At 46.6% G+C, this 12,078-nt stretch overlaps 1 protein-coding gene across 1 annotated transcript in view; it reads right to left on the bottom strand.

Moving 5' to 3' along the window:
* Positions 1-3,956: 3,956 nt before the first annotated feature.
* LOC146009515 (uncharacterized) overlaps positions 3,957-12,078 on the bottom strand; it is a 36,582-nt gene continuing 28,460 nt past the window's right edge. Inside the window, 3 exon segments of the mRNA XM_083149958.1 lie at positions 3,957-7,801; positions 10,660-10,741; positions 10,826-10,993. Of these exon segments, the coding sequence (XP_083006084.1) occupies positions 6,720-7,801; positions 10,660-10,741; positions 10,826-10,993 (1,332 nt within the window). The 3' untranslated portion in view covers positions 3,957-6,719.

Here is a 12,078-nt window from a genome sequence, read left to right as displayed (position 1 = left end):
ATAAGGGCCACAGTTCCTGCTGGAGCCTGCACAAAAATAGCCCTGGGGACACATATTAATTACACTAATTGTGTAATTAATATGTGTCCCGGATTAAAGGGATGAGTTGGTCACCCTACACTTACTTGAGCATATGTGCACTTGAAGGTTGAGAGGTCTTCGGTGTGGATTAGCACCCCTCCCAAACTGCCTGGGATTGTTTTTAAGCAAGGAACAAGCATTTCACTGCACACTTTATAAGGCATGAGGAAGTCATTTATATATTTACTAGTTAAAAGCACGTCAAAATGGCAGCTTCTGCAATGCATTTTCACTTTGAGCTGTGACCGTTTTTAGTCCACAAACTCTCCACCCCCCCCCCCCCATTCCCTATCTGCTCCTACCTCCAATCTTTGTCTTCACCAAGTTTGAAACAAATATATGTCCTTGCAAAACTTGTTTTCACTTTCGGTTACATCTTTTAGCACGCAAAGGAGTAATTTACGCTGTCTTCGGACATGCGAGCCGGCTTGCCGCGCCTCCTCCCCCCGTGACCAGCTCCCTGTATGCACAACCCCCAGCAGCTAAGGAAGCCCCCCAGCCGCCTCTATCTATCCAGGCGTGAACATCCCAGGACACACGCTGCCATTAATTGGAGAGGGGAGCCCAGCAAGTCGTAGGCCCCTTTCACACACCAGCAGCCGCCGGGCAGCGAAACCCCGTACAGCCAGGAAGCTGTGCCGCACACAGAAGTTTACAATGGTGGGGATGGCCACAGCCTGGCAGCCATCCTTTCAAGTGGTGACATCCGGCTGCAACCGGCCGGCGCTGTTCTATGTAAATGGACACAATCATGTCCATTATTAACTTCTGTGCAAGACACGGCTTTTGTCCTGCGGGCTTTAGCCGCCCGGCGGCTGCCAGTGTGTGTGAAAGGGGCCTTAGGGCTGTTTCACCCGCTCCGGTTAACACCAGGCAGCAAAACACTACACGGCCAAAAGCCATGCCGTACACAGTAGTTAACAATGGACAGCATTGTGTCCATTCAACGGGACTGTCACGGCCTGGCCGCCCGGTTGCAACTGGATGCCACTGGCTGCCAGGCTGTGGCCATCTCGACCATTGTAAACTACTATGAACAGCACAGCTTCTTGGCCTTGCAGAGTTTCGCTGCCCGGCGTCAGCTGGAGCCTGCGAAACAGCCCTTAAGCTCGACCCTATCTGCCAACAGCATTGAGGCTGAGGGTGAGCTACACAACTTTACCCCGCTACTAATAATAAACCTGCCGATTTGACTTGAATACTGCCAGTTGACTGCCATATGCATCTTTTTTCTCACATGCTAACTGGCTGTATTTCTGCTACCTGCTAGCTTTACCCCTAGCCTCTCTGGCATTAACCTCAGCATTGCTGACCTTCACCCCATATTGACTGAACTCACCAGATCTATATATACGGAGCCTTTCTTACAAACGTGTTATTTTGATTCATGTATTTTTATGCTATACTTTTATACTATTTTTCTAAAATGTATGGTTTATATATGGCTTTTAATGCCTATTTCTATGATGGCATAATTCATGTTTTTTATTTATGTTTTTATTTATAAAATGTAAATTTACTCAGTGTGTCCAGTGTGCATTTCTTCAGTAGGGTATACCCAGAGCTTAATATCCACTTAGAGCACTGTGTTTAAATCCCCCTTTTTTTCCATCACATTATACCACACACGTGATGCCCATCGCACGTTATACCACACACCGTGATGCATACACCATGATGTCGCATGATGCATACACCATCGCATGTTATACCAAACACTGTGATGCCCATCGCATGTTATACCACACACCATGATGCCCATCACACGTTATACCACACACCATGATGCCCATTACATATTTGATACATTAGTGCCACTTACCTACATGCTCATTGCAAGGGGGTGCTTGCTTGATGCCAGGGAATTCATACTCGATACCAAGGGGGCTTCATGCTTGTTGCCAAGGGGGAAGTCATGCTCATTGCCACTGTGGAGGGAATTGCTGATTGCCAAAGGAGAGAGAATTGCTTATTGCCAAGAGGGAGGGAATTGCTGGTTGCCGCGGTGGAGGGAATTGCTCATTGCCATGGGGGAGTGAGACCGACAGCCGCCTTCCAAATAGGGTGGCCAATCCCGGGATTGGGATCGTCGGGATCCCGGGATTTGGCCTAAAAAACGCTGGGATTTGAATCCCGGGATTGGATCTTTCAATCCCGGGATTTCGGGATTATATGCGCATGCGCATATCTAATGCCGGGCAGCGTCTGAGCGAGTGCTCAGACGCTACCCAGGAGTTCCTGATCCCCAGACTGCAGTCTGGAGCTGGTATGGGCAGTCCGACCTGCGCAGCGTGACCTCTGACCATCACGCTGCGCAGGTCGGACTGCCCATACCCGCTCCAGAATCATCTCTGACCTGGACCGGACCTGGCAGCGTCGGCCGCCCGCCCTCCGGGCGGCTCTGCTGCTGCTACCGCCGCTGACACCTCCTGCCCTGTCTGCCCTGCTCCCGGCCGCCGGTGTGAGTAAATGAATGTGCGGGGCGGCTGTAGCGCGGGGGACTGGGCTTCTTTGTAGCATTTTTTTTGCCTAAACTGATTAGAGATGCCAATCCCGGGATTGAGCATTTTTCAATCCCGATTCCCGGGATTGAAAAAATGCCCCGGGATTGGCATCCCTACTTCCAAGCACAATTTAAAGCAATGACAGCTGGGCAGAGAGCTGTGCGCTGCCTGGCTGTATACTCAAAGTAGGTCTGTTCCTATTTTCATCTCTCCCACTGACCGCGAGTCAATAGCCAATCAGCAGACACCAATCCTGTTTGGCTGCTGGACAGCAAACTCCTATTGGCTCGCAGTCCAATGGGAGAGTTGAAAATAGCAGCGGACCTGCTTTGAGTATACAGCCAGGCAGTGCACAGCTCTCTCTACCTGGCTGTCACAGCTTTAAATTTCTTAATGGTTGGGACGGCCGGCGGTCTAATGGGTGGTCCAGCGCACCCCCCTTAGATTTGCCTATGCCTACCATGTATACATGCAAAACCAAGGCAAATTAAGCCCCACCCCCAATCCAAGATCATTCTCCACCACATTGGCTCCACTCCTTTTGAGTCACACAAACCGGAGCAGTTTAAATAAATGCAATATGGTATAAAGTTTTTACAATATTTTTTAACTGATTGCAATCCACCTGGGGGCCCTTATGAACAACACAACCATGCGGTGATTAAATGGCCTGGTATGCATAGACGCCAAAACCGTGGGTGCTCCGGGGCCAGAGCACCCACGGAAGGTGAGGAGCCCCCACAGGAATTCTGGCAGCGCTGCAGCGGGGTCCCAGCAGTGGATATGCCGTCAGCAGCGGATAGGAACTAGTAGCGGTATTAATACCACTGCTAGTTCCCAACTTCTGCAGGGACCCCTGCTGCTGATGGCATATCCGCTGCTGGGACCCCGCTGCGGTGCTGCCAGGACCCTCTGCGGCGCTGCCAGGACTGGGGGGAGCACCCACCGGCAAAAACATAAGCCAGCGCCCCTGCTGGTATGGTAAATGGCATGGCATGGTAAGTGTGGTACAGTCAATCTTATGCAAACATTGAAACAGTGTACCAACGGTAGCAAAATCTTTATTGAAGCCAAATCCAATTAGGGGATGACGGAGGAGCAAACAAGAGCCCCCAGCCTGCTACAATAACGTCAGGAAGTGAAAATATCCTGTATATGGTCACTGGGAGGTGGCTCCATTATATGGTACTATTTGGCCATGCTAAAACTGATGCAGGGCATGCTGGGATGTGTAGTTCAACAAAAGCTTGAGTGTCAAGGTTAGCCATCACTGCTGTATACGGTCACTGGGAGGTGGCACTATTTTTAGTACAGATATAAATATATGAAGTGTTTTTTCCCACCAGCATAGTAAATGACAGAGAGCAGAAGGGCTGAAAAATTTCTTTATACTCATTATCGCCTCCATGTGGTCAGTCTGTGAAGGACACGCCATAAAGAAAAAAAAAATGTGTGCCACTTAAAATAGCCAACAACTTTGCACCACGGAAAAGAATACATACATTCAGGGGCTCACACGCAATGAGCGCAAATTCAGCCACAGAAACAAATGCAAGTCAACGCCTTTACGCAGAGCTTGGCGCATTTATGTGGCTGCATTACCCTATCCATCCACTAGGTGCCATGAGCACCGTTGTGCTTTTGCACCGGACCTAACAATGCTGCAAGCAATTCATCCATCTGGTCTTTGTGTAAAACAAAATCGCATTTACTAAATCAAACACATATGTATCAATATGACATATATACCCTTCGCCTTTAGTATTTAAAACAATAGTTAATAAAACTTTAAAACCTAAAAATATTGTCAGCAGATAGAATGTAGCGCAATTTCTCAGTGGAAGTTGTCCCTAAATGACAAGCCATTCCTGTAGAATGATAAGAAAATGTCCAATCAATTACTGGAAAAGTTCTTGAAGAAAACGTCTTTTAAAAAAGGTCAAAGAAATCCAGCTGAGGAAGTGGTTATCGGTGAAACGCGTCAGACCTGCACTGGCAGCTTATCTTACTTCAAGTACTGCTGTTGCAACATCCCAATTGAGTTATTTTTAATCCGGAGTCTTCAGTACATTCCTACCGTACATAAAGGGGCACCCCCCAATCCATTGTGCGTTGTTACTTTTCACAAAAGCGGAACCCACAAACTTATTTTACGGAACCAATCATGTATTGTTTTAGGACTTATTAACCCTTTGAATGCCAACAGTTATGTCAGAGATGTGCAAAATATGCACTAAAAATACCAGCGGTGCTCGCATTTGTTATATAAATTCATATAAAAAAAACATTTCATATATATATATATATATATATATATATAAATAAAAGGTAACATTACAGGTCATTCTGATGAATAAAAATGTTTGCTTGGCAATTTTGACGCATTCAATTGGTACTCAAAGGGTTAACTATTGCTTTAAATGCTTATATAGCTACATTTGTGTTTGATTTAATAAATGTATAAATGTATAGTCCGGTTCACTCTGTAACTCCGTTGGATTTTTGTGGATAGTAGGAACACTATACATTGCTGTAAGCGCTATTGCATAAGCAATCAGAAAAGCAATGATTCCATTTGCCTTGTCGAAGATGGCGACAATATGTAAAGCAGGCGTCTCTAACCTATGGCCCTCCAGCTGTTTTGAAACTACACATCCCAGCATGCCTTGCAATAATTTTAGCATTCCCTAATAGCAAAACTGTGGCAAGGCATTAAGGGACTTGTAGTTTCACAACCGCTGGAGGGCCAAGGTTGAACATGCCTAATGTAAAGACTCATTGTATTATTGCATTGAAATTGGTAAAAAAAAATAATTATACATTATACAAAATATACATTTATTATTATATATAAGTATAATAATACAAAATGGAAACCATTTCTGTCATGTAGAGTGTTACGGTACTTAATGGTCACTTCCTTAGTGCAATGTTCATGATCGCTTGTAGAACATTGAATAAAAGGAAAAATATCAGCCTAATAGGTTTGTGGTTGAATCTACTTTATCTACTCTGGTACCATTAGATTCTTTGGCCCTGAAAATGTTAGTTCAGCTGCGAAAATCCAATTTCTAGGATAGAATCCGAAAACATTGGTTCCGGCAGCCATTTTGTGAATTCCAAGATGGCGGCCATGTATGTATCAAGGCAAATGGAAACATTGTATGTATAAAGGTATAGCTTTCCACAAAAATACAACGACAGTTCAAATTCATACGTAGTGAACCTATTACTCAAAATAGAAAAGAAAGAAGCAAATTGATCATTCGTGGTGGTGATAGGTCAACAGTTTTTACAAAATATAACAAAAATTCTGAAGTTTAGATTTAATAAACCAGTTTAGGAGCTAAATATGAATGTCCAGTTTATCATTTGCTGTATGTTGGCATTATACAGTGACCGCTACATATAATATACACTTGAAGAAAATTGGATTTCATCTGATTTCTCGTTCCATCTCTTGAAGATTTTTAGTGTCCCCATAATCCCTATTGCCTCAATAAATATTTGTTTACGAACAAGTTTCCTTTATCCCTTTATAGTGTTGGTTTTGACTTCATTAAAACCCCCCAAAAATTACTAAAATATGATATAAAATAGCTTAAGACCATTAACTTATATTAAGGCTGTGCAGATCCCGGGTTCAATGAGCCAGAGGTAATTTTGGGCCACCAAGGCAGCACTCAACTTCAAGCGGCTCAAGCCAAACACTCCATTCCATCCACAAGGTTGACATTCAACTCTGGCCAGCCCAAGATCGAGAGTCAATGTCAAGCTACCCAGCCGGCGCTCAACTTTAGGCTGCCCGAGTTCAAGAGTCAATGTCATGCCACGCAGTTGGCACTCAAATATAGGCTGCCCGAGTTTGAGAGTCAAGTCACCCAGTCGGTGCTCAACTCTAGCCCGCTCGACTATGAGAGTCAATGTCAAGCCACTCAGTTGGCACTCAACTCTAGGCTGTCAGGGAAGAAATGTTTAGGATAGCCAAGTCATTAATGAAGCAGCCATTTTGAATGCCATACATTTGACTAACCTCGGTAGGCAAGAAAGAATAAAAATGTGTGATCTACTACCGTGCTCTCATGCCTATGTGTGGCCATTGGTAATCCATGCAGCAACGAGATGTTCCGGCATCTAGTGGTAAGTAACAGTTTTTTCCCTGGAGTGAATCCTGAAATGATTATTCAGGTTGCTCTTCTGTGTAAAACACTTCCCGCATTCCTGGCAAGTAAATGGCTTCTCTCCCGTGTGAATCCTCTGATGCTCGACTAAATGAGACTTACTGCTAAAAAACTTGCTGCAAACGGGGCAAGGGTAGGGCTTCTCCCCCGTATGAGTTCTACGGTGCGTGACCAGGTGAGATGTACTGGTGAACCTCTTCCCACACTCCGGACAGGAATACGGCCTCTCCCCCGTGTGGATTCTCTGGTGTTTGATAAGATTGGACTTGTTGGTAAAACATTTCCCACATAGGGAACAAGGAAACGGCTTCTCCCCAGTGTGAATGATCTTGTGTTTGACCAGGTCCGAGCTGCTAGTGAAGCACTTCCCGCACTCAGAGCAAGAGAATGGTTTCTCTCCGGTGTGGATTCTCTGGTGGGTCACGAGGTTGGAGTTGGTTGTGAAGAACTTCCCACAGGTGGAGCAGGCGAAGGGCTTCTCCCTGATCTGGATCCTCTGGTGTTTATTGCAGGTGAAACACTTTTCACATTTGGCAAAGCTGTGCATCAGTTTAGTGTCCTCCAGGAACTGGCGGTGGGAGGTAGAAGCTGACTTGCTGGCCTGCTTGTCCGTTCCGGTGTACATCACCGTCATGTTCTTCTCGCCCGCTCTCTTGCAGATGGAGGAGTACTCCCTAGGGGTGTACACGTCGGTATCAGTTAGGGTTTCATCATCGCAAGACTCATCCTCTTCTTTGATGTAAGTTATAATATAGTCTATCTGTGCATTATCGGTCGGCGTAGAGGTGTCTGTGAGGTTCCCTTCTTCATCAGACACCAGCTCTTCTTTGATACGGGTGGTTATGTACTGCGACTGCTCAACGGTGGTACAAGCGTCTGGAAGAATCCCATTTTCATTGGCGGTAAGCTCCGGGTTAAGCTCAGGGTGAGTTTGTACTGCCACGTCTTTGAACTTTCTCCTGAACCTGCTTAGGCCCTGTTTGCAGTCACCTTCCTGCTCTTGCTTGATACTGCAAGCATTTCTCTTGCCGGAACCTGTTAGAAGCAAGCAAATAGGGTAAAAGTTGTTTCATAAGACACAGGCATTATTTTCAGGTATAAAAGTAAAAAGTTCTTGGGGCAAGAGGACAGGATTCTTATGTGGAAGGAGGAACTTTAGCTGTATGTACACAATAAAAAAAGACTACCCCAGAAACATTAGCAGCAGAGAAGTAGCAGGATCGCAGTCATCAAGAGTCAAACAAGATCCCATGAAGGTATCTAGCAGGACTGTAGACAAGGCAACCTTGAAGTCCAACCAGAAGGTTCATCACATTTATATAGTAGTAGTAGTACGTTTATTTATAAGGCACCGCAAAGTGTCCGCAGCGCCGTACATAGCAAACAAAAAAAAACAAATTACAAGGTAACGTACAGGGTGTGTTGAAAAATACAGTATAAATAGGAGTATAGCTGGTAGAACTAAAATCAGCATCAGTTCAGAAGTAGGTGTCAAAATTGTCAAGGAGGCTGAAGATGAAGTTGAGGAAGGGACGAACAGGACAGGAGCACAGGTGAGGTAAAGAGGTAGGGTGAGTATGTGAGGAAGGAGGGCCCTGCTCATAAGAGTTAACATACTAAAAATAGGTGGGTGGATGAACGAAATACAATAGGATAAGTAGGAACGGAGGCAGGATAGGAGGATCAAAAGAGGTTAGGAGGAGGGATAGGCTAGTCGAAAAAAGTGGGTTTTGAGGGAGCGCTTGAAGGAGGTAAGGGAATCAGATAGCCTGATGGGTGGCGGGAGGTTGTTCCAGTGCAGGGGGGCAGCGCAAGAGAAGTCTTGGACACGGGAGTGGGAGGAGGTGATAAGGTGAGAGGTCAGTCGGCGGTCAGCGATGGAGCGAAGAGGACGGGAGGGAGTGTGGATAGAGATCAGTGAAGAGAGGTAGGGAGCTGTGGAGGAGGAGAGAGCCTTGTAGTTGGTGGTGAGGAGTTTAAAGAGAACTCGGAAAGGAATGGGGAGCCAGTGAAGAGATAGACAGAGGAGGGAGGCGGAGGTAGAGCGGCGGGAGAGAAAGATGAGCCTAGCAGCAGCGTTAAGAATGCATTGGAGAGGTGCGAGGCGGGTGAGAGGTAGCCCAGAGAGAAGGATGTTGCAGTAGTCAAGGCGGGAGATGACAAGAGAGTGAATGAGAATTTTGGTCGCGTCAGTGGAGAGGAATGGTCTGATGCGTGAGATGTTGTGTAGGTGAAAGCGACAAGACTGTGAGAGAGCACGAATGTGGGGGGTGAAAGAGAGGGAGGAGTCAATGATGACACCGAGGCAGCGCGTTTGGTCGGTGGACGTGATCTGGGTTTCACCAATGCTGATGGAGATAGTGGGAGAAGAGGGGATGTTCGGGGGATGGAAGATTAGAAGTTCAGTTTTAGCCATGTTTAGTTTCAGGAAGCGTTGGGTCATCCAGGCTGAGATGGCCGTGAGGCATTCAGAGACCTTGGACAGGAGTGATGGGGAAGTCGGGGGAGGAGAGATAGATTAGGGTATCATCAGCATAAAGGTGGTAATGAAAACCATAGGAGCTGATGAGGGTGCCCAGAGAGGTGGTGTAGAGGGAGAAGAGGAGAGGGCCAAGGACTGACCCTTGGGGAACACCGACTGGCTGGGGGGTAGTAGGAGAGGAGGAGCTCGGAGTGGAGACGGAGAAGGAGCGATTGGAGAGGTATGAGGTGAACCAGGAGAAGACCGTGCCAGTGAGGCCAAAGGAGCGGAGGGTGTTGAGCAGGAGAGGGTGGTCAACAGTGTCAAAGGCAGCCGACAGATCAAGCTGGATGAGGATAGAGAAGAGGCCTTTGGATTTAGCCGATAGTAGATCGTTAGTGACTTTGGTCAGGGCAGTTTCAGTGGAATGTAAAGGGCGGAACCCGGATTGGAGGGGGTCTAGAATGGAGTAAGCAGTAAGGTTGCTTAGGAGACGATTATAGGTCAGACGTTCTAGGAGCTTGGAGGCAAAAGGAAGGAGGGAGATGGGCCTGTAGTTGGATGGAGAGTTGAGGTCCAGATTTGTTTTTTTGAGAATTGGGGAGACAAGAGCGTGTTTGAAGGAGGAAGGGAAGATCCCAGAGGATAGGGAAAGATTAAAGAGGTGAGCCAGGTGAGAGCAGACTGACGGACTGAGATGATGGATAATATTGGAGGGGATAGGATCGAGCGGGCAGGTGGAGGGAGAAGCGGATTGAAGGATAGAGTGGACTTCAGCAGCAGTGGTGGGGTAAAATGAGGACAGGGGTTGGAAGGAGGGGAGTGGAGATGTAGGAGGGGAGGAGGGAGAAGGTGAGGTCATGGCAGCAGTGATAGCAGTCCTGAGAGAGGAGATTTTGGTTGAAAAGTAGGTAGCAAAATCAGCGGCTACGATGGAGGACGGAAGAGCTGGAGGAGGGGGGGAGAGCAAGGAGTTGAAGGTGGCGAAGAGCATGCGGGGATTGGATGATTGGGAAAGGATGAGGGACTTAAAGTAGGATTCCTTGGCCAGAGCAAGGTATAAGGAATGTTAGGAACCCACCAGAGGAGGGTCACCGTGACCTGGTAGCTGGGCATACATTTTTGGCCAATAAGAAGTGATAAGAACTTTGTTTATGCTCCATGTTAACTGTAGAGTTTACTAGAATGTTTTTGATTCTTGGGGCTTAGAGTGGGCACCTACATTTACGTAAGAGCAACCAAATGAAAAGGTACAAAACAAATTATAAAATAGTCTTACAATATGTGAAAGCTTCCTCATGAAGTTCACACAACCACGAAACGCGTTGCAAAGTTATTTCAGCTATAGATATATCATTGGTACCAGCGTAAGAGTAGCTTTACAACATGTGTGGCAACTGTGAAAGGAAAACACGAGATAATGTCTGCTTACCAAGTAATTTGATGCATCGAGAACTTTCGCGATGGTCATGTCCATCTAGATGCTTCCACTCATCAGAAAAACCAACAGCCACCTGACACACACAAGGATACAGTCATCATCATCAAGACACATCCCCCCCGGGGTTACTGTATAATGTCCCAATCCCAGCAGTCACCTCTCCAGTCAGAAGCTGGATGATCTTGTTGGTGAGTTCCAAGATCTTCTCATTATGGTGTCTCTTATGTATCAGTGAGTGAGGTGAAGGCACCATGATGGAGCTCTGGGTCCTATTCAACCCTGCGGAGATATTTTCATCACCCATTTTCTTCACAATGACGTAGTCCTACAAATCGACATAAACAAGAGAAATGACGTTGGACTCCGCACTAGATTCCTCTCCTCTTGACCAAGTGGAGAGGACTGAAGGGTGAGGCCACTTATTGGCTGCATTTCTTAGGCTGGGGATACCCCTACAGTCAGATATAAACTATTTAAAGGGCAGAAAAGTAGACTCTTGGCTAGGGATAAGTTTTAAAGGTAACCTATATTTCGCCATCGCTAGTATTTGTGGGACCAAGGTAATGGCTAAAGTTTGTATAGATGAATATGTTAATAGTGTTACTTCTATAGATGTGGCTGTTGATTTATTTGTAGTTCACAATCCCAATTATTGCATATCTCAATGTATCTTTATCCTGTATGTATGGTGCTTTGTGTAACTCTAAACCCAAGGGTATCTGGAAAACGGAAACCCTGCATTTATAACGCTGACGAACAAGTATAAAAAAAAACATGAAAATTGTTAGGAAAGTCTTATGGTGCCCATACACTAGGGCGATATTGCATGCAATCCTTCTGTGCGATAAATGGAAGGGTTGTTTGCACGTCGAATGGGTCACCTGACGTAATGTGCGGGCCGACGGTCAAATGTCGCGTCGGTAGATATTATGTGCTGCACATAAAATTTATCGAATTGCATGAGCCCGGCACGACAGACCCCAGGCGTTAGGTCGCCATGGCGACCAGATTCTGCTTCCTGGCGATCACATTTTTTTAGGGGAGGAAGCAGAATCTGGTTTTGGCTGAGTGGGTTTGCAGTAACAGCCGGGCAGACTGGAGCGGTCATCAACCCCCCCCCCCCCTCCCCACACACACACACCCCACGGCTGTATAGGAGGCAAGAGCAGGTCTGTGTTGGCGCGGCGATAACAAAACTCGAGCCAGCATCGCGAACCAATTGACGTGTGCAGTTCGGAAACCAATCAGGAGCGGCAGTGGTAGCTCGGCTCCTGATTGGCAGTCAAGCTCCGAATGCGTTGCGATCTGGCGCTAGTTTTAAAATAGCCATAACGGGGCGGACCTGCTCTTATACAGGGGCGGAGGGGGTTTGACGACCGCTCTGACTGGCATGAAAGAGAAGGCTGCTAT

The sequence above is a fragment of the Crinia signifera genome, chromosome 6 (assembly GCF_055691185.1).
Source record: "Crinia signifera chromosome 6, ASM5569118v1, whole genome shotgun sequence".
Lineage (NCBI taxonomy): Eukaryota > Metazoa > Chordata > Amphibia > Anura > Myobatrachidae > Crinia > Crinia signifera.
Note: the sequence above shows the minus strand (reverse complement) of the source record. Positions and strands in the feature narration are given on the sequence as shown.